The sequence below is a fragment of the Pristiophorus japonicus genome, chromosome 8 (genome assembly GCF_044704955.1).
Source record: "Pristiophorus japonicus isolate sPriJap1 chromosome 8, sPriJap1.hap1, whole genome shotgun sequence".
NCBI classification, from domain to species: domain Eukaryota; kingdom Metazoa; phylum Chordata; class Chondrichthyes; family Pristiophoridae; genus Pristiophorus; species Pristiophorus japonicus.
Window position 1 is genome coordinate 178875497 of NC_091984.1, and position 23572 is coordinate 178899068.

General features: G+C 44.4%; 1 protein-coding gene across 2 annotated transcripts in view; it reads left to right on the forward strand.

Moving 5' to 3' along the window:
• Positions 1 to 23572, forward strand: part of LOC139268842 (septin-2) — a 195573-nt gene that overhangs the window by 153387 nt on the left and 18614 nt on the right. For both annotated transcript variants that reach the window (XM_070887596.1, XM_070887597.1), the window contains one exon: positions 22814 to 22924. In XM_070887596.1, the coding sequence (XP_070743697.1) occupies positions 22814 to 22894 (81 nt within the window). In that variant the 3' untranslated portion in view covers positions 22895 to 22924. The remainder of the gene's footprint in view (positions 1 to 22813; positions 22925 to 23572) is intronic.

Below are 23572 nucleotides of genomic sequence, written 5' to 3' on the forward strand. Positions count from 1 at the left end.
CAGTGCTGGAGAGAGAGAGAGTGATGCAGTGCTGGAGAGAGAGAGAGTGATGCAGTGCTGGAGAGAGAGAGAGTGATGCAGTGCTGGAGAGAGAGAGAGTGATGCAGTGCTGGAGAGAGAAAGAGTGATGCAGTGCTGGAGAGAGAGAGAGAGAGTGATGCAGTGCTGGAGAGAGAGAGAGTGATGCAGTGCTGGAGAGAGAGAGAGAGAGAGAGAGTGATGCAGTGCTAGAGAGAGAGAGAGAGTGATGCAGTGCTGGAGAGAGAGAGAGAGTGATGCAGTGCTGGAGAGAGAGAGAGAGTGATGCAGTGCTGGAGAGAGAAAGAGTGATGCAGTGCTGGAGAGAGAAAGAGTGATGCAGTGCTGGAGAGAGAGAGAGAGAGAGTGATGCAGTGCTGGAGAGAGAGAGTGATGCAGTGCTGGAGAGAGAGAGAGAGAGAGTGATGCAGTGCTGGAGAGAGAGAGTAATGCAGTGCTGGAGAGAGAGTGATGCAGTGCTGGAGAGAGAGAGAGAGAGAGATGCAGTGCTGGAGAGAGAGAGAGAGAGATGCAGTGCTGGAGAGAGAGAGAGAGAGAGTGATGCAGTGCTGGAGAGAGAGAGAGTGATGCAGTGCTAGAGAGAGAGATGCAGTGCTGGGGAGAGAGAGTGATGCAGTGCTGGAGAGAGTGAGCGAGTGATGCAGTATTGGAGAGGGGGAGGGAGGGAGAGCGAGAGCTGCAGTACTGGAGAGGGAGAGCGATCGAGAGCTGCAGTACTGCGAGAGGGTGTTGCAGGATCATCAGTTCTCCCAATCAAGAAAGAAAAATACCCACTATTTGATCTGTTCAGTTTTTTACTGCCATCCAGCAAGACAGCTGCCGTTAGAGTGAATCCATTGTTTTGTGCATGAATCCATTTTAATCTAATTACTGTGCTCTCTGCCCTGGGATGTGCTTATTGCTCGCATGGCTTGGCATGTTGCCACGTGATAAGTTAGACTTTAGCTGCAAGGCGATTGCGTGTGTGTGGCTGTGAGGAGCACTCAGATTAATCTAATCGCAAACATGCAAGCTGCTGACTTCCTCAGGGAGCAGGGGTGCGGTTTAAATGTGTATCTTGCTGTGGAGTTAACTGGCTCCTAACCATCCTAAGCCTTTGGCCTTTAGTACCCCAGTGAAATAATTTATACTATGATGTTTATTCAGTTCTCTCCAGTGTCAGCCGTGCCGTGCCTCAGTTGGTAGCATCCTTGCCTCCACGTCAGAGGGTTGTGGGTTCAAGTCCCACTGCAGGGACTTGAGCACAAAAATCCAGGCTAAAACGCCAGTGCAGTGCAGAGGGGGAGCGCTGCACTATTATTGATGAGGTGTTAAACCAAGGCCCCGTCTACTCTCTCAGTTGGATGTAAAAGATCCCATGGCACTATTTTGAAGAAGAACAGGGGGGGTTATCCGTGGTGTCCTGGCCAATATTTATTCCTCAATGACCATCACTAAAATAGATTATCAAGTTGTTATCACATTGCTGTTTGTGGGAGCTTACTGTGCGCAAATTAGCTGCCGTGTTTCCTACATTACAACAGTGACTACACCTCAAAAAGTACTTCATTGGCTGTAAAGTGCTTTGAGGCGTCGGGTGGTTGTGAAAGGTGCTATATAAGTGCAAGTCTTTTCTTTCAGTTGGAGAACCAAATGAGCTGCGTTTGCAGTTTAGTCAATTTCTGTAAGTGTAAATGTTGAGAAATGTGCAGGAATTGTGACTGGGTTCAATACTGTCCTTTTCAGCTCGGAGACCTGGCTGCACGCACACACTTTCTGCCTTTCCCGGTTTTCATATAATACAGCACACACAGTTTTACGACTGAAAAAAATGGTCTGAATGCAGCAATCATTTATTTTGAATGTTTAATTTTTACAACAGCATTTTTAGTGGAAGGTTAAATATTCTTTGAGTGGATATTAGCGAGACCATAAAGCCGTTGTTTTTTATTCTCCCATAATGGGGCTCAACTTATGATAAACTGAACTACCTGACTCTCAACCCGAAAGGAAGAAAATAACTGCATTTATATAATGCATTGCCACTTTGCCTAACCGTTGTTAATCGCTTCAAACAGTAAAGGACTCTGAGTTGCATCGTTGTGAGATGTGACTATCAACAGAACACTTTCTGGGAGGAAATCAGCTGACAGTCTGTGGCTTTTGGAATTTTTCATAAAAAAACAAATACTTGCTTCCTTTCCTGAGCCGTTCCTGAGTTTCTGCAGTAAATGTCCTGTCTAAATGTGCCGGCAGAAAAAAAGACTGCCGTCCAGCACAATTTGGACTATTTGTTACCTAATTACGCTGAAACAGATTAGAGCTTCAGATTTTATGGGGTAGAATTTCAACGTGCGGGCAATTTCTATAAGGGGCAGCTCATCCAAAATACCAGCTTTGCACTCGGGCGGCAAGTTGAAAATCTAACCTTTTATAGTTTTCTTCTCTGAGCAACAGCTGCTATATAACGCAAGTAAGGACATGGCATTGGCACAGTTTATACTTCCCTTGATCATCACTCAGTGCCATATGTGGCATGTGCCAGTGCAGTGCACTGCACCAACCATTTGGATCTCATATCTGTGCAAATTAAGGAAGTTTTGGTGACTGGAAAGCAACTTCTGTTTGAGATGATGTGGCTTGTATAATTACATAGCCTTAAGAAAACTTCGAGCGTCCACTCTACAAGCCCAAAGGGAAGTTTTCAATCATTAGTTTATGGTTGTGATCAATGCTTGCACTCCTCAAAATGAGGCACATTTGTGGTAGAGAATGGTCTCCATTTGGAGACCAGCACCTGACACCAAAAAAGGGGGCAGTTAACGCACCAAGGTCACTATACTAAGATGAGAATAAAAAAGGCGACGAGAGGCTGATTTTTAATTTGAGTGCTTTGGATTTCCTCTTGGGCAGGATTTGATTATGTCATTTTATTTATATATCACACGCACAATCTGATGCACTTCTACAGTAATGACCAAAAGGGAGCTTTTGCCAAAAGTTGCAACACAGATGGTTACTGCAACCATCTCTAGAATAGAATCACAGACTCTTATAGCACAGAACAAAGCCATTTGGCCCATTGTGTCTGCGCCAGCTCTTTGAAAGAGCTGTCCAATTTAGTTCCTCACCCCAGCCTTTTCTCCATAATCCTGCAAATTAATCTTCAAGTATATGTCCAATGCTTTTTGTAAGTTACTATGGAATCTGATTCCACCATACTTTCAGGTAGTGTGTTCTTTGTGAAGAAATTTCTCCTAATTTTCCCTACAGTTCTTTTGCCAGTTACTTTAAATCTAGGACCTCTGATTACTGACCCACTTGCCAAAGGAAATGGCTTCTCTCTACTTGCTCTTTACAAGGATGCTACCAGAATTGTGAGGTTATACATATCAAAAGATGGGCAGGCTGTGTCTCTTTTCTCTTAAAAAGAGAAGGTTGAGGGATATCCTAATAGAGGATCTTTAAAATTCTGAAAGGTTATGATAGAGTAGACACAGAGAGAATGTTTCCACTTGTGGGGAAGAGCATAATTAGAGGCCATCAATATAAGATAGTCACCAATAGATCAAATCGGGAATTCTGAAGAAACTGCTTTACCCAGAGAGTGGTGAGAATGTGGAACTTGTTAACATTGGGAGTAGTTGAGGCAAATAGTATAGATGCATTTAAGGGGAGGCTAGATAAGCATATGAAGGAGAAAGTAATAGAGGGTTATGCAGATGGAGTTAGGTGAGGAAGGATGGGAGCATGAACTCCGGTGTGGACTGATTGAGCCGAATGGCCTGTTTGTGTGCTGTATATTCTATGTAAAAAAAAAAAACCTCATAATTTTGAATACCTCTAAGTCTCCCCTTAATCTTCTCTGCTCTAAGTAGAACAATCCCAGCTTCTCTAATCTCTTCACATAACTGAGCTCCCTCATCCCTGGTATCATCCTGGTAAACCTCCTCTGTACCCTATCCAGGGCCTTGACATGCTTCCTAAAGTGCGGTACCCAAAATTGTACACAGTACTCTAGCTGAGGTCTAACCAGAGCTTTTTAAAGGTTTAGGAGGACTTCCTTGTTTTTGTCTTCAATGCCCCTATTTACAAAGCCAAGTATCCATATGCTTGTTTAATTGCCTTCTCAACTTGCCCTGATACCTTCAGTGATTTGTGAATATGCACCCTCCGGTCTGTTTGTTCTTGCACCCCCCCCTCAGAATAGTACCATTTAGACTACACTTCCTCTCCATGTTGTTTCTCCCAGAGTGGAACATTTCACACTTCTCTGCATTAAATTGCATCTACCATGTGTCTGCCCATTTCACTAATCACTAAAGCAGCAGCCCTAAGACCAGGATGTCTTGCGTTGAAAAAAAGCCAGTACTGATATTAAGGATCACAAGGGTACTTCTAACCATGCCAATAGACAACTAGACAAGTTCAGTTCGAGTATGCTGTGCAGCCTTTCACTGCACTGATCAGAAGAGGAACTCTTCTGGGACAGCAAGGTGAGAATATGGCAGTGGCTATTTTACTGATTCTTTTTACTATATTAGCAAGTCTATTTGAAAACACTTAAAACATGCCTCTGCTTTGTCTAACTCTGTTGTCTCCAGCAGTGTGAGAAGCTATCCAGTGCCCACAGTTGAGGCAGAGGGAAGAAGCAGCCAGAGGAACTGTTTGAATGAAAAGTTTTGCTGTCTGTCATTACTTTCTTCAATTATCACAAAAATGGAATCAAAACTGGGACCACATACTTTCCAACAAGGCATAAAGTAGCAACGTTTGGTCTTTCCTGCTTGCTATCTGGAGAGGCCTGGTTAATTCTCCGGTTTTAACTGAACAACAACTTGCATTTATCTAGTGCCTTTAACGCAGTAAAATGTCCCTAGACACTTCTCAAGAGTGTTCTCAAACAAAATTTGATACCGAGTCACGGAATGAGATGTTGAGACAGGTGACAAAATGCTTGATGAAATAGATAGGTTTTAAGACCGTCTTAAAGGAGGAGAGAGATGGAAAGGTTTAGGGAGGGAATTCCAGATCTTAGGACCTAGGCCGCTGATGGCACTGCCGCCAGTAGTGAAGCGATTAAAATTGGGGATGCGTAAGAGGCCAGAATTAGAGGAACACGGAGATATCGGAGGGTTGTAGGGCTGGAGGAGGTTACAGAGTTGAGGAGGGGCCGAGGCCGTGGAGGGATTTGAAAACGAGGATGAAAATTTTTTAATCGAGAGGTTGCCATAGGTCAGTGAGCACAGCGGTGATGGGGTGAACTGGACTTGGAGAGAGTTACGATACAGGAAGCAGAGTTTTGGAAGAGTTCAAGTTTATGTAGGGTGGAAAATGGGAGTTCAGCCAGTAGAGCAGTGAAATAGTCAAGTCTAGAGGTAACAAAAGCATGGATGAGGGTTTCAGCAGCAGCTGAGCTGAGGCAGGGGCAGAGGCAAAGATGGGCAATGCTACAGAGGTGGAAGGAGACTCTCTTGATGACGGATCGGTTAAGTGGTCAGAATCTCATCTCGGTCACATATAATACCAAGAATGTGAACAGTCTGGTTCAGCCTGAGAGAGAGATGGAGTTGGTGACTAGAAAACGAAGTTTGTGGCAGGGACCGAAGACCATGGCTTCAGTCTTCCCAATATTTAGTTGGAAGAAATTTTTGCTCATCAGCACTAGATGTCAGACAAGCAGTGTGACAAATCAGAGATCGTGATGGGGTTGACAGAGGTGGTGAGGTAGAACTGGAGGCCAAGAAAGCACTGCAGCTAGAAAGAGGAAACACTGTATGGCAGATCAGGTGTATTTCATGTGCTGGGTTCAGCAGCAACTGGTAAAGAAAACAAACAGGCTCTGGTGAACAGAATTTACAGGCACTTAGGAACAGAACCATTCAGCCCCTCAAGCTTGCTCCACCATTCAATTAGATCATGGCTGATCTGTACCTCAACTCCATTTACCCGCCTTGACTCTGTATCCTTTGTTACCCGTACCAAACCAAAATATAAAGTAACAAACAAGCCAGAGGTACAGAATGTGGCAACAGGCCTGTTACAAGGCACACACTTTGATGAAAAGAGTGAGGGAAGTAGAAAAAGTGTTCTGATATTTTACCCGCTACTTCCTAATAGAGCTGTAGCACGGACAAAAGGAACATAAATGGTATCTCCATTTACTGCCTCTTGACTGAAAAAGAATGTAGTCCTCAGCCCCCAGTACTAGTCAAAATTACCAAAAGTGCATTATTTCTTGTCATCCTCCTCGACCACTGTGATCTTTGACGTGGTCAACCGCTCCATCCTCTTCAATACCATTCCGCTTTTGCGACATCTATATATCCCAGTGTAGCCGGAGGTTAACCACTCCATCCTCTCCAATTTCGCTCCATTTCTGTAGCATCTATACATTCCAGTGTCGCCAGCATATCTACAAAGTCGCCTCTTCCCATACCTGCACAATCGTGTGTCATGTGCCCAAGCATCAATTCTTGGTTCCTGTTCCTTGTTCATATACTTCCCTTTGTCAACATTGTCAAGATATGATTCAGGTTCCCTACGTATACTTGTAATATCTGGTTTTATCTTATTGCCACCGTTCTCAATTCCACGGCTTTTATTGTGCTATTCTCTAGGCCATGGTCATCAAGAAAGAAGAACTTCTTCTTGGGTCCCGCTCCCTTAAAAACTTTGCATCTTAGTCCATGAATCCATCCACCATCCTGGCTCTTTGCTCAGGCTTAACCCAATAATGCACAATCTCTTCAGTATTTCCTGTTTTTGCCGGTATCTTATCCCCACTGTCGCTAAAACCCATTGTCACCTTTCAGGTTCAGCTTCTGTTAACTCTCTTCTTGATATCCTCCCTGGTCATTATTGTGCACCAACTCTAAGTTGCCCAGCTTAAGCCTGCTTCCTTTCCCACACTAATTCCTGTTCATTTATCACCCTTGTGCAGGGAGTCTGTGCCTTTGTAAGCCTTTGTAACATATTGTGCTCCATCAATATTGAGAAGGTTTTTGTATTCATTGCTAGGGCACAACCAGTAAAATATGACTAATTATTAATGAGATCACCCCTTCTTACTTGAGATCGCTGTTCTACAGTGTTCCATACCTGTTTAAAGCCGATTTAGCTGAGGTTCTGTTATTCCAAGTTATGTCCTTACCGTGGCCTAATGTTTGAATGTTTGCAAAAGATATCCTGGAATTAGTTTTAAAAATAAGGTTGAACAAAAAACAATTCATCACAGGGCATGAAAATGTGACCTCTAGGTCCAAGCCCACCTCCTCCATTAAACACTGCTCATTGCTTTTATAATGTTAGAGGAAGGTTTAATCTCTCGCACTCTTGTCAGGAGATGCAAGAACATTACTATATGGCCATTGCAATAGTTCCAAACTCAACACTTTGAGATCACTCCATTGCAGTAGTCTCTCAGCAGTTACTCATGTTGCAATTAATGTAGAAAGCTGAAGCCTCTCCTGGAGTTATTCAATTTTGAACGCATTATTCGTTTGCCGGCGGGGGGGGGGGGGGGTTGTTCATAATTGCAGTCTTTCTACTTGGTGATTGATGTTTCCCAACCATAATATTGACCTCTACAGAACCTCTCCGCAATGAGAGTGACTCCTAGTGACGCTTGCAGGTATACACCCTGAAATGGGGAACTTATATTGGAGATACTCAAAGGTGACCCGAGGAATGGAATCTCTCTCAGGTGCTCTCGTATAAGTAAGCTGAAATAGGGAATGTATCGGAGACAAGAAGATGGATGCAGTGAGCTACAATTGGCTGTTTTTTAATCAACAACAACTTGTATTTATATAGCACCTTTAACTTAGTACAACGTCCCAAGGCACCTCACAGAAGTGATTGAAGACAAAACAAATACATTTGACACCGAGCCACATAAGAAGAAATTACTGCAGATGATCAAAAGCATGGTCAAAGAGGTAGATTTTAAAGGAGAAAAAAGAAGCGGAGAGATTTAAGGAGGGAGTTCCAGAGCTTGGGGCCTAGGCGGCTGAAGGCACGGCCACCAATGGTTGAGCAGTTATAATCGGGGATGCTCAAGAGAGCAGAATTTGAGGAGCGCAGACATCTCTGTGGGGGGGAAGGGGATGTGGGGCTGAAGGAGATTACAGAGATAGGGAGGGGCGTGACCATGGACGGATTTGTAAACAAGGATGAGAATTTTGAAATCGTGACATTGCTTAACCGGGAGCCAATATAGGTCAGCGAGCACGGGTGATGGGTGAGCGGGACTTGGTGCGAGTTAGGACACGGGCTGCCGAGTTTTGGATGACATCAAGTTTACGTAGGGTAGAATGTGGGAGGCCAGCCAGGAGTGTGTTTTTTTTAACCAATGGGAGTTGTTCCTTGGTTATTTATGAATTTGGATAAATGAACATTCTGTGTCTAAGACTGCAAAGTTACTTTAATTTCACTGTTAGATTGGCTCCAGCAGCTCACCTGAACCATTGCACTATGTCTCAAGACCCAGGGGCATTGTAGTTCAACACCATTTCTATATAATTTTCTCATAAAAATACAGCTCTCGGCCTCCAGCCATTTACAAGGCTGACATTGCCTATCACACGGGTAACTTCAAAAGTTTTAATAGTTTGGAGCTGACTTCCTCTGGTTAGATGCCATTTTTAGAAATGCACACACCAGTCCCTGTGTACTTATGTACCCTTATTTACCACCTCAGGATCATGGAAATGACAGTTCCCCTTATTCGGGACGAGTATTTGTTTTGATTTGTGGAAACTAGGTTTTATAAATGTTTCTGTTGACAGAGCTGCTCTGTACGGCTCTATGTGCTGCACCACTTCCTTCAGAAAACAGTAGAGCAGATGTGAGGGTGACGTGAAGTAAGGTAACCTCTTGGAGAGCACTACCTCTCTGTGAAATGACTTGGGACCTTGATCTACATTAAAAGCACTAAGCAGGTTATTGTTATATGTATACATTGAAAGAAAAAAATATAGACTTGCATTTATGTAATGCCTTTCATGACTTCCGGATGTCCCAAAGCACTTTACAGCCAATGATGTACTTTTGAAGTGTAGTCACTGTTGTAATGTAGGAAACTCGACAGCCAATTTGCGCTCAGCAAGCTCGCACAAGCTGCACCAAGATAAATGATCAGACCATCTGTTTTTTTTTAATGTTGGTCAAGGAATGAATATTGGCCAGGACACCAGTCGACCCCTCCTGCTTTTCTTCGAATAATGTTGTGGGATTTTTATGTCCACCCAAGAGGGCGGACAGGGTCTCGGTATAACATCTCATCTGGAAGCCTGCACCTCCGACAGTGTAGCACTCTCTCAGTACGGCACTAGAGTGTCAGCCTAGATTTTGTGCTCCACTCTCTGGAGTGGGAATTGCACCCACAACCTTGTGACTCAGGCGGGAGTGCTATCCACTGAGCCACAGCTGACACTTGCCGGAGGGTGAAATAAAAAGAAAGCATGAATGCTGGAGATCTGAAATAAAACCAAATAAAGGGTCTGCATTTTAGTGAAGGTTTTGGCTATTACGCCCAAAACATTCATCGTTTCAATCTTTTTTGGGTACTGACTGACCGACTGTATTTCTAGCATTTTTTGATTTTTCAGCAGCACATCAATTGAACATTTACAGTGGAAGGGAGGAAAAAAATGATGTAAACACAGAAGAAACAATGCTGTCTATTATATAAAAGGTTAAAAGGCTTTATGAGCTTGAGTGAAACTGGTTCATAGAGCCCCTCTCTTCTCCCTACCCCGCCCCCTCTCTCTTTCTCTTTCTCCCCCCCCCCCCCTCAAAACTAACCACTGGTCATTAGTTCTGCTTAAGTTGGTATATTCCTGTTCTTGTAAACCTGGATCTGTCCATTTAGGACCATTCACAATAATGACACTATTTCAGAGGTTTCATGTGTGAGAAGTGAATTTTTACGCTCTGTTTTGCATGAATTCGTATAATGCATTGCAGCATGAAAATTGATGTGGCACCTGAATGCACTAAAATACTGAATTATAAGTGCAGAACATGAAATGAATGGTTTAATTATTAACAAAATCGAAACCAGGCAGTTGTGCACACATGTTCCCCTTATGTAACAAGGCTGGATTTTCAAGAGGGGTCCTTTTGGCTTTGGTGTGGTTTTCTTGCAAACACACTAAATTTCACCTTACAAAACATTACCAGTTGCTGAAAACCTTTCGATTCATGCATTTGAAGTGAAGCCAGGAAGTTAGTATAGGGGAAATGGTGATTCTCAAGAGCTGCTAGGCTTTACACCAGTACTTGCAAACTGCCGTTTGTGAGAGGCCCTTTATGGCATTTGTAATTTAGAAATTGGGTTGGTGGTTGCTGGAGGCAGACATTGTGCTGTCTATCTCTTTGTGTTTCACGCCAGCTGTGTCCTTAATGCCACAGCGAGTGAAAAATTGTAAAACAATGACCTGGTCACTACCGAGCAAATAATCAGGATCGGGCCCTTGGGGACAATAATCCGAGAGGTGATTAGGGCCCGCCCCGCTAGTGGGGATGCCCCAACAGAAGAAGATAGAAAAGGCTGATGAAATCCAGTGTTGAAAATGGTGCTATCTTGCTGCATGCAGTGAGGATTCAATTCTCATCACTTTACGTTTTCATAGGATATACGGCACAGGAACTGGCCATTTGGCCCAACCAGTCGATACTGGTGTTTATGCTCCACTCGAACCTCCTCCTGTCTTTCCTCATCTACCCGTATCAGTATAATCCTCTATTCCCTTCACTCTCATATGCTTGTCTAGACTCCCCTTAAATGCATGTATACTATTGTATTTATCAAAACCTTTTATAATTTTAAAGAGCTCTATTTGGTCACCCCTCAGCCTTTTTTCAAGAGAAAAGAGACCCAGCCCGTTCATCCTTTCCTGATATGCATACCCGTGCATTTCGGTTAAACCCTTTTGTTAAATGGTTAGTCTTGCAATCTCTGTGATCAATTATTCATGCTTTTACTATTCACAGTTACTCTTTGAAATTCTTTTTCTGCAGAGGAACAGTCTAATGTGTAAAATGTTTGCAGTTATTCTGTACAGATTGTCAACTGTCAAACTACTTCCCCAGCAGTTTATTTGAGCCCAATGCTGTCCAGTAGTGGATTGAGCCTGAACTGAGCTTTCTACTTTGCATCCCATTCCATTGCCAAAGAAGGGCCCATTCTGCCGACTGGACATTAGCTAATTACACCTCTGCAGTAGTGAAACCTTCACCTGTGTCGTCACATCAAGGATTGGTTTCTCAAATGCTTTTTGTGCACAGTACTTCTCTCAAACTTCAGCTCATCCAAAAATCTTTGGCTGGAATCCACTCCCGCTCCAAATCCCAGACCCTTGTCTCCTTTTGTCCATGCTCAGCACTACCTATGCCTCTGTAACTCAACTACAATACCCTCATTTTTAAATCATTGCGACACTTCCCACAGCCAATTTGAGGAATCCTTTCCAACCATATATACTAACCTAAATACTCGTTCCTTAGATTTACGCTTACTGCGGTTCCACCAACCCTCTGTTCATTTCATTGAGTTGACTCATTCTGATGCAGAATTGGCCCCATTTATGTTACTGCAAATATTGCTGCAAATGCATGGATCTTGATGACGGGGGAAGGTTTACACAGGTCAGCAATGTGGAAAATATATTGTTTGCCAGCCTGGGATGGTTGGAGGTTGTAGCCAGACACAAAATGGCGAACCTGACCTAAATATGGCTTTATAGCCAGTGGAACTTTCTATCAAAGGCATCATTCAAAGCCCCTGCTTGAAAGAGATGTCTGCAGCTCCAAAAGTAAGAGCATCAAGTCCTTCACACAACAGGGTTGCCTCTGATGCTCTTCTGTAGTGTAAAGAAGGCAAAAGTAATGTTTGCCATGCGTTGCTTCAAGGGGGCTAGCCTGTTCGTATGTATAACTGAGCAGAGTTCCATGTGTTCCGTTGGTTGCGGGTTGATCACTGTGTGATTGTATTGAATTCAGCAGTTTTTATATTGCAGCTTTTCCAAGCACATATCAATGATTGGAGCTCGCATTTCGCATTGCCAGAATTTTACTGAGTTTTATGGGGCTCAACTTTTCCCAGTGATTTGCGGTTTTTTTGGGAGCAGGCTGCCTTTTTTGGCCTAAGCTTTTAAAAAAAAAAACACAGTTTCCCCAATCAATTTGCACCAGCGTAACTCAGTTCGTTACGATTTTTTTAGATAGTTTTTTTTTCAGCCAAAGGGGGCGTAACCTGCCATCCGCGTCAATTCTGGCCATTTCGGCAAGTTTGGCCAACTGAGAGTTATTCCACTTGTGCTTAGGCCAGCGTACGTGGCCTCTGCAGAAAAACCTTCTGGAGAGTTAAAGAAATCGGCTCAGGTAAGGAAATCGACGCAGGTAAGTGCAGCAGATGCCCGGGCAGCAGCAGCAGGAAAGGTGAGAGAGAGGTGGGTGTAGTTAGATGCGGGAGCCAGGAGGGAGGAGACAATTCGGCCTGGGATAGGGGCGGTGGAGCAGACAGGGAGGCCACTCGGCCAGGCCTAGGGACAGGAGAGTGTACTGGCAAGCCCTTCGGCCAGGCCTAGGGGCGGGAGAGAGCACCGGCAAGGCACTCAGGGCCAGGGTCGGGCGGGGCAGCGGACCGGCAAGCCCTTCGGCCAGGGCTAGGGACGGGAGAGCAGACCGGCTTTAATAATTGGAGGTAAGTTGCTGCAATATACTTTAATGTGTTTTTAAATTGATACAATGTATTTTAATGTGTTGGGAGCTGGCTGTATGTTTCACTTTGCAGCCTCCGCTCGCATTGTGTCCCTGGTTACCATGGCAACCCGATCTTTTTGGCGCAGATCAAGGCTCCACCCCCAAAACTAAAGGACAGGTTGGGCCACGCCAAAATGAAGAAATCCAACGGGGAAACTTAGAACATTTTTTGGGGGCGTACGTGGGGCCCCCAAAAAACGGGCGTAACTCTTCAAGTACGCCAAAAAAAAGCTTTGGGGAAAATTGAGCCCATACTCTAGATATACAGTTAGATATTGTAATGCAGAGTTTCTGGACTGTTGTGCACAGAAACTGGTATTGCCTTTATATTATAGCGATTGCTTCAAGTGTAAGCACTCCTGTATGTGTGGCTCCTGGTGCTGTGGACTATTTATATTGCTGGAGGACTGCAGAGTGTGGGTAGTGACAGATGAGCATAGGAGCAATTCTGCACTTGCGCAGTTATTTCAAAGTTGTGGTCACAACTTTTCTTCCCCAGAGGGTGGAGGCGGTTCGTACAGGCCAGCAATGCAGATATCAAATCCTGCTGCTCTTTATACTAGCAGCAGCAATGTTTCTTCTACATTTCAGTATTGCAGTTACTATCTGGGCTATAAGGTAACTGCACCATTTGATCTCCTGGTGTACTGGCAGGCTCCCGCTGACTACAGGCACTGTCTGCGTGTCTGGAAATTGTCCTGTTAGCTCCTGTGGTATTTTGGAAAGGTTTCTTCCACATATGCTCTGCAGGTGTATATCTCTGTTTCACTTTCCAACCACAAGCTTTCCTTACTCGACCAGCGCAAAGCACTGGCATTCATCGATGAAGACAAAAACAACTTCAAAATAAAAATTCCGACTTTCACTGTGTGCGGCGATGCCCTTGATCTGTCGCACGTTTCCACTGAACTGTTTAAATTGCATAGAAAGACTGCAGCCTGTGATCAGCTCTCATAACCTCAATACCAATGTGACTCTGAATGTACTGTTACCTGCATCTGAACTGTTGCAAAGTGAGGGTAATGCTTTGTTGTTTTAAGATTTTGTTTGGCCCTGTGTAGGCAAAACAAAGCAGCACATTAAGACAGTTTGTTTATAGTAAATGTCCATTCAATCACCCGTTCTGGAACGCAGTCTACAGGAAAATGACCGTGTTCAACACTTATTGCACTGTTAACTTGGGAAAGATGATCCTCCACCATGCGTACGCATGCCTTCATGTGGAGCTGGCCAACAGTGCTGTTAGGTAGGGTGTTCCAGGATTTTGACCCAGTGATGATGAAGGAACAGTGGTATATGTCGAAGTCGGGATGGTATAGACTGATGTTGCACACCTGGTAGTGGTAGCTTTACACTTGCTTTCCAGTGGCCTGTGAAGTTTTACAACGAGAATGGTCCAGGATCTGGCCTATTTGGATTCTGTATTCGGTGCAGAATTGTGCCTGGGTCAGATATCCATTGATTTAGCGTAGCTTTCACCTTGTTTGCTTTTGAAATCTGTCATTAGAAGTGGGTGGTACAGTGGGTTAAAACATTGTCCTTTCACCTCTGGCACCTGAACATGAATTCTGCTTGGGTAGATGCCAGGAAAGATGTTTCCTTTTTGATTTTGTAATTCCTATGTGAACTGAATTTGGCAAATTTGAACCCGGTTCTTAATACGCATGACTCCACAGTCCAAGATTGTCCAGAATTTTCTACATCTTGGCAATCTCACTCAAAGGTCCCAAGAGCAGCTAGTACATGAAACAGAAATGCCACACTGGTGCAACAGTTTTGGTTGAAGGTGCTTTGGGGGCGTTGTAGATGGTGCTTTACTCTAATTTTAATTGATGTACCTGATCTGAGAACAACCTTTCCACCAAACTGTTTTTAAATTGCATAGAATGAATGCAGTCTGTGATCTGCTCCAGTAACCTCAATACCACTGTGAGCTCTGAATGTACTGTTACCTGTAAAGTGAAGGTAATATTCTGTTGTTTTAAATTATTTTTGGAATGGAGTACAAGGGTAGAAAATACTTCACTTCAATTTAGTGACCAAGTGTCAGTGCAGTGAGTATCAGTTATAATCGACCCATTATAGATATGGGGCTCTGAATTTCACAGGGGTTTCTTGCGGGTGTCTAAACCGTTTCCCCTTGTAGACAGACCATGGAGAACCACGAGAATGCATATAAATCATGAACAACAAATTTGTTTATTTAAAACAACAATACTGTTCCCTCATTTGATAGACGAATCCTCAATCTATCAGAGAGAGCAGCTCTTTCAAAACCAACAGATCCATAAAATTCAAACAACAGCTTGGATTTATATAGCACCTTTAACATAGTGAAGTGTCCCAAGGCGCTTCACAGGAGTATTAAGAGATAAAATATTTGACACCGAGCCGCATAAGTGTAAGTGACCAAAAGCTTGGTCAAAGAGGTATGTTTTAAGGAGCAGCTTGAAGGAGGATAGAGCGGCGGAGAGGTTTAGGCAGGGAGTTCCAGAGCTTGGGTCCTAGGCAACAGAAGGCACTGCCACCAATGGTTGAACGATTATAATCAGGGCTGCTCAAGAGGGCAGAATTAGAGGAGCGCAGACATCTCTGGGGGAAAGTTGGGGGGGGTTGATGGGTTTGGAGGAGATTAGAGATAGGGAGGGGCGAGGCCATGGAGGGATTTGAAAATATGGATGAGAATTTTGAAATCGAACCATTGCTTAACCGGAAGCCAATGTAGGTCAGCCAGCACAACAGGCGTGATGGGTGACCGAGACTTGGTGCGAGTTAGGACATAGGCAGCCGAGTTTCGGATCACCTCTAGTTTACGTATGGTAGAATGTGGGAGACCAGCCAGGAGTGCGTTGGAATAGTCAAGTCTAGAGGTAACACAGGCATGGATGAGGGCTGTATCAGTGGTGTAAGGAATATAACAGTACAAGACTGAGGCATCAGAAATTTAAATGCAAAATAGAGTCACAAAGTCTTTGTGAACTAAATGGTCAGAGCTTATGGGCTGCAAATGGCTGAGGGGCATTAAACAGATTTTACCTGATATTTGAATTGTAGGGTGCCAATAGCACTTCGCATTTCAGCATTTCTCAGTCCAGCCATTCAAAGGGACGGATCTCTTACAACAGCAAAGCATTGAACCTCCTAGAACAAACGTCATTGAGGACATGTTTCCCTTACTCGAGCATTGCTTCTCCTTCAGCTTTAATTGTAAATTAAGGTTTTTTTACACTAATGTTGCACTCCCTCTGTGATGCCGGCTCTTGTTTGGTGTCTAGCTGGTGTGCGAACACGCTCTGTCTCTCTAGTAGTTGTGTTGGAATTCTGTCAATCATTCTGCCTTGCCTTTGATTTCATCGTTCTGTACCTATCTAATCTATCATTCCATCTGCAGAAAATGTATCTAATCTTGCTATGTCTCTAATATCAAGCCTGTCCATTCCATTTCTGCTTTGTTCTGGTCTGTGCAACGTGTGATTACTCAAAGCTTTCCCCGAGAATGCATTTTTTTTTACTCCTTACTGGCTGTACAGGCTTGCCTGCTGAGGACAGAATTAAATATTCCCAGTCAGTGGTCTGGAATTTAATTTCATTGTGAGTATTCAACGGCCTTGCAGGAAGGGACGGGGTTAGTGATGGAGGAGGAGCGCGGGGGGGGGGGCGGGTGGAGAAGGAGGAGAGAGAGTGGTTGAAGTGATTGGTAGTGCTTGCCACTGGATGCCACAGTACTGTCTGAATGCTGAGGAAAGCTGGAGACTGACTCAGCGTATCCTCAGCAATATCTGGTTACAGACACACAATAACTACCTACTGTTGGAATGACCTGTGAGCATCCATTCCATCTGAATAACACAGTGCCCAAGATTGTATTTTATTCTCATTCTCATAGAAACATATAAAATTCTGAAAGGATTGGACAGATTAGATGCAGGAAGAATGTTCCCAATGTTGGGGAGTCCAGAACCAGGGGTCACTGTCTAAGGATAAGGGGTAAACATAGAAACATAGAAAATAGGTGCAGGAGTAGGCCATTCGGCACTTCTAGCCTGCACCGCCATTCAATGAGTTCATAGAAACATAGAAACATAGAAAATAGGTGCAGGAGTAGGCCATTCGGCCGTTCTAGCCTGCACCGCCATTCAATGAGTTCATGGCTGAACATTCAACTTCAGTACCCCATTCCTGCTTTCTCGCCATACCCCTTGATCCCCCCAGTAGTAAAGACCTTATCTAACTCCTTTTTGAATATATTTAGTGAATTGGCCTCAACAACTTTCTGTGGTAGAGAATTCCACAGGTTCACCACTCTCTGGGTGAAGAAGTTCCTCCGCATCTCGGTCGTAAATGGCTTACACCTTATCCTTAGACTGTGACCTCTAGTTCTGGACTTCCCCAACATTGGGAACATTCTTCCTGCATCTAACCTGTCTAACCCCGTCAGAATTTTAAATGTTTCTATGAGGTCCCCTCTCATGTTTCTGAACTCCAGTGAATACAAGTCCAGTTGATCCAGTCTTTCTTGATAGGTCAGTCCCGCCATCCCGGGAATCAGTCTGGTGAACCTTCGCTGCACTCCCTCAATAGCAAGAATGTCCTTCCTCAGGTTAGGAGACCAAAACTGTACACAATACTCCAGGTGTGGCCTCACCAATGCCCTGTACAACTGTAGCAACACCTCCCTGCCCCTGTACTCAAATCCCCTTGCTATGAAGGCCAACATGCCATTTGCTTTCTTAACCGCCTGCTGCACCTGCATGCCACCCTTCAATGACTGATGTACCACGACACCCAGGTCTCTTTACACCTCCCCTTTTTCCTAATCTGTCACCATTCAGATAATAGTCTGTCTCTCTCTGTTTTTACCACCAAAGTGGATAACCTCACATTTATCCACATTATACTTCATCTGCCATGCATTTGCCCACTCACCTAACCTATCCAAGTCACTCTGCAGCCTAATAGCATCCTCCTTGCAGCTCACACTGCCACCCAACTTAGTGTCATCCGCAAATTTGGAGATACTACATTTAATCTCCTCATCTAAATCATTAATGTACAGTGTAAACAGCTGGGGCCCCAGCACAGAACCTTGCGGTAGCCCACTAGTCACTGCCTGCCATTCTGAAAAGTATCCATTTACTCCTACTCTTTGCTTCCTGTCTGACAACCAGTTCTCAATCCATGTCAGCACACTACCCCCAATCCCATGTGCTTTAACTTTGCACATTAATCTCTTGTGTGGGACCTTGTCGAAAGCCTTCTGAAAGTCCAAATATACCACATCAACTGGTTCTCCCTTGTCCACTCTACTGGAAACATCCTCAAAAAATTCCAGAAGATTTGTCAAGCATGATTTCCCTTTCACAAATCCATGCTGACTTGGACCTATCATGTCACCTCTTTCCAAATGCACTGCTCTGACATCCTTAATAATTGATTCCATCATTTTACCCACTACTGAGGTCAGGCTGACCGGTCTATAATTCCCTGTTTTCTCTCTCCCTCCTTTTTTAAAAAGTGGGGTTACATTGGCTACCCTCCACTCGATAGGAACTGATCCAGAGTCAATGGAATGTTGGAAAATGACTGTCAATGCATCCGCTATTTTCAAGGCCACCTCCTTAAGTACTCTGGGATGCAGTCCATCAGACACTGGGGATTTATCGGCCTTCAATTCCATCAATTTCCCCAACACAATTTCCCGACTAATAAGGATTTCCCTCAGTTCCTCCTCCTTACTAGACCCTCTGACCCTTTTATATCCGGAAGGTTGTTTGTGTCCTCCTTAGTGAATACCGAACCAAAGTACTTGTTCAATTGGTCTGCCATTTCTTTGTTCCCTGTTATGACTTCCCCCGATTCTGCCTGCAGGGGACCTACGTTTGTCTTTACTAACCTTTTTCTCTTTACATACCTATGGAAACTTTTGCAATCTGTCTTAATGTTCCCTGCAAGCTTCTTCTCGTACTCCATTTTCCCTGCCCTAATCAAACCCTTTGTCCTCCTCTGCTGAGTTCTAAATTTCTCCCAGTCCCTGGGTTCGATGTTATTTCTGGCCAATTTGTATGCCACTTCCTTGGCTTTAATACTATTCCTGATTTCCCTTGATAGCCATGGTTGAGCCACCTTCCCTTTTTTAAATTTACGCCAGACAGGAATGTACAATTATTGTAGTTCATCCATGCGGTCTCTAACTGTCTGCCATTGCCCATCCACAGTCAACCCCTTAAGTATCATTCGCCAATCTATCCTAGCCAATTCAAGCCTCATACCTTCAAAGTTAGCCGCCTTTAAGTTCTGGACCATGGTCTCTGAATTAACTGTTTCATTCTCCATCCTAATGCAGAATTCCACCATATTATGGTCACTCTTCCCCAAGGGGCCTCGCACAACGAGATTGCTAATTAATCCTCTCTCATTACACAACACCCAGTCTAAGATGGCCTCCCCCCTAGTTGGTTCCTCGACATATTGGTCTAGAAAACCATCCCTTATGCACTCCAGGAAATCCTCCTCCACCGTATTGCTTCCAGTTTGGTTAGCCCAATCTATGTGCATATTAAAGTCACCCATTATAACTGCTGCACCTTTATTGCATGCACCCCTAATTTCCTGTTTGATGCCCTCCCCAACATCACTACTACTGCTTGGAGGTCTGTACACAACTCCCACTAACGTTTTTTGCCCTTTGGTTTTCTGCAGCTCTACCCATATAGATTCCACATCATCCAAGCTAATGTCCTTCCTAACTATTGCATTAATCTCCTCCTTAACCAGCAATGCTACCCCACCTCCTTTTCCTTTTATTCTATCCTTCCTGAATGTTGAATACCCCTGGGTGTTGAGTTCCCAGCCCTGATCATCCTGGAGCCACGTCTCTGTAATCCCAATCACATCATATTTGTTAACATCTATTTGTTAACATCTATTCATCCACCTTATTACGGATACTCCTTGCATTAAGACACAAAGCCTTCAGGCTTGTTTTTTTAACATCCTTTGTCCTTTTAGAATTTTGCTGTACAGTGGCCCTTTTTGTTCTTTGCTTTGGGCTTCTCTGCCCTCCACTTTTCCTCATCTCCTTTCTGTCTTTTGCTTTTGTCTCCTTTTTTGTTTCCCTCTGTCTCCCTGCATTGGTTCCCATACCCCTGCCATATTAGTTTAACTCCTCCCCAACAGCACTAGCAAACACTCCCCCTAGGACATTGGTTCCGGTCCTGCCCAGGTGCAGACCGTCCGGTTTGTACTGGTCCCACCTCCCCCAGAACCGGTTCCAATGCCCCAGGAATTTGAATCCCTCCCTGCTGCACCACTACTCAAGCCACGTATTCATCTGCGCTATCCTGCGATTCCTAATCTGACTAGCACGTGGCACTGGTAGCAATCCCGAGATTACTACTTTTGAGGTCCTACTTTTTAATTTAGCTCCTAGCTCCTTAAATTCGTTTCGTAGGATCTCATCCCTTTTTTTTACCTATGTCGTTGATACCAATGTGCACCACGACAACTGGCTGTTCTCCCTCCCTTTTTAGAATGTCCTGCACCCACTCCGAGACATCCTTGACCCTTGCACCAGGGAGGCAACATACCATCCTGGAGTCTCGGTTGTGGCCGCAGAAACGCCTATCTATTCCCCTTACAATTGAATCCCCTATCACTATCGCTCTCCCACTCTTTTTCCTGCCCTCCTGTGCAACCGAGCCAGCCACGGTGCCATGAACTTGGCTGCTGCTGCCCTCCCCTGATGAGTCATCCGCCTCAACAGTACTCAAAGCAGTGTATCTGTTTTGCAGGGGGATGACCACAGGGGACCCCTGCACTACCTTCCTTGCACTGCTCTTCCTGCTGGTCTTCCATTCCCTATCTAGCTGTGGACCCTTTCCCTGCGGTACGACCAACTCGCTACACGTGCTACTCACGTCATTCTCAGCATTGTGGATGCTCCAGAGTGAATCCACCCTTAGCTCCAACTCCGCAACGCGGTCCGTCAGGAGCTGGAGGCAGATACACTTCCCGCACACGTAGTCGTCAGGGACACTGGAGTCATCCCTGAGTTCCCACATGGTACAGGAGGAGCATAACACGTGACCGAGCTCTCCTGCCATGACTTAACCCTTAGATAGGCAACAACAATGCTAACGTTTACTCACTGTTGTAGAAGAGAAAAAAGAAAAACTACTCACCAATCACCATCCAATCACTTACCCCCTTGGCTGTGACGTCACCTTTCTGTTTCTTTCTACTTTTTTGCCTTCTCCCTGTAGCTGCACAAGTACACCTTTTATAGACCTCTCCACGCACCACCTCGATGCTGCTCCCGACTGCCGCCGACGCTGGGCCCCGGACTCCCTGCTGTGCCTTTTATAGGCCTCACCAACGGACCTCCTCGAAGCTGCTCCCGACTGCCACCGACGCATGGCTGAACATGCAACTTCAGTACCCCATTTCTGCTTTCTCGCCATACCCCTTGATCCTCCTAGTAGTAAGGACTACATCTAACTCCTTTTTGAATATATTTAGTGAATTGGCCTTAACAACTTCCTGTGGTAGAGAATTCCACAGGTTCACCACTCTCTGGGTGCAGAAGTTTCTCCTCATCTCGGTCCTAAATGGCTTACCCCTTACTAAAAACAAAAAAGTTTAAATCATTTTAACTTAACTTAAAAGTTAACCCATTTAGGACCGAGATGAGGAGAAACTTCTTCACTCAGAGAATTGTGGAATTCTCTACCACAGAAAGTTGTTGAGGCCAGTTCGTTAGTTATATTCAAAAGAGAGTTAGATGTGGCCCTTGCGGCTAAAGGGATCAAGGGGTATGGGGAGAAAGCAGGAATGGGGTACTGAAGTTGCATGATCATATTGAATGGTGGTGCAGGCTCGAAGCGCTGAATGGCCTACTCCTGCACCTATTTTCTATGTTTCTATCACAAGTTCAGAGTCACCAGTTCTATCAGCATAACATAATGACCAAGACTGTATCTCCGTGCGAGTTAGCTAATTTCACTAAGTAACACCGACTGCTTCCAGATACACTCAATCCATCTGGGACCACAAGTATAATGGGAAGTTGTTTGGGACTTAACATGAATTATTTTAAGCAGTTGTTGTTACATGCATTCACAATCCTGTTCAGAATCTCCACAGCATTTTGTCAATGTATAAAATATTGGGATTTGTGCCCCAGAATAGGCAGTCACTCATCAACATGATCCAACCCATTAAGGACATGTCAGTGATGAGCATAAGAGACTGAAAGCTGAAGATGATATTTTAGAGAATGCCACATGGACTGTTTGAGGGGTGCCTGAAGTGGTTCTGAAAACAAATGCTAACAGGATACCAGCCTCCCCATGTTAAGTGGACTAACTGCACTGGGGTCTCAGGCCTGCAGCACTGGCACTCTGTGATCTGCAAATCTCTGCTTGAGACAAGGAATTACATCTATAGAAGCTGCTTATCCAAATCCATTAGAATTGTTAATCTACTCCACAGAACTATTTTGAGCCCTTTAAAAGCATAGACTGCATGCTGTATACTGCACATGATGCATAGCACTCAGTTCCAGTGTAAAAGGATCTTTCTGAGACTGTACACTTTCCTCCCCCCCCCCCCCCCCCCCAATCCTCATTATAATGTGGCCCTTTAATGTTTAGAAAGAGTATGTGCAACAGTGAATAGCGTCAAATGGAACATAAAATGTATTCTGAAAAGGTCAGAAAAGACTGTTCTGTTCTCACCCGGAGCCTTGTACTGAGGGCTGTTTTTATCCGAGGTGGTTGTTTATAAACTGTGACAGACTGAAATGTACCATCCATAATTGATTTATTAATGAAATAACTGCCTGGTTAATGTACAGTATGTGTCTGTACACAAAATACAACACACTGCCGCATATTTTGTTGCTGGATTTTTGTCGTCATTGATTGGAGTGTTTTGTATTGATGTGACATTGCTGCCTTTGTACAAGTGTTTGCAGTGACCTGAGCAGTAATAATGCCATAATTTAAATGTCTAATTATTTTTTCCTCAGTTGCGCCGAATGCAGGAAATGATCGCCCAGATGCAGGCACAGATGCGAATGAAGCCTGCAGATAATGGAGACGGATACTGAGTGATGATTCAGTTCTGCTTATATTTACGGGTAAGAACCATTGGTGATCTTCGCTCATCCCTATCTCTGGGATTCAAAGAGTAATGGAATTATGTAATCTGAGGCTAGCTGCCAGGGTTAAACAAATGGAATTGCACCTGAGCAACCTCACTCATCTGAACCCAGCTCCTGGGTGTCCACACCTGAACAATCCATCACATGGACCCAGTTGCTGGGTGTCCCCACACCTGAATGATCCCTCACATGAAGCCAGCTCCTGGGTATCCACACACCGAAACAGTCTCTCATGAGCAGAAACATTATTCTTGAGCACTCTTCGTTTCCCTAAGAATTCTCAATATAAATACAAAGGCCTGATAATTCCACTGGGATTCTCACGCTCTCCCACTTTAACTTCAACAGGAGGTAGCTGACACCCTCCAGAAAAAGATGTAAACAGTCATCTTTAGCCATTGACGCCATTTCTTCAGGGCAGGAGACCAGGGTGAAAGTCCCGGCAATTTCAGGACCGTAATAAGACGGTTCTCGTCATTAAGGACCGTCTTCATTTCATGGTCACTTTGTGAAAACGTCTGCTTAACAGCAAAGGGTTAAGGTGGGAGTTCTAGACCAGATCAAAAAGCACAGCTAGGTCTTCACCATGGAACATTTTGTCCTGTTGTTGGCTGAATGAAGTCC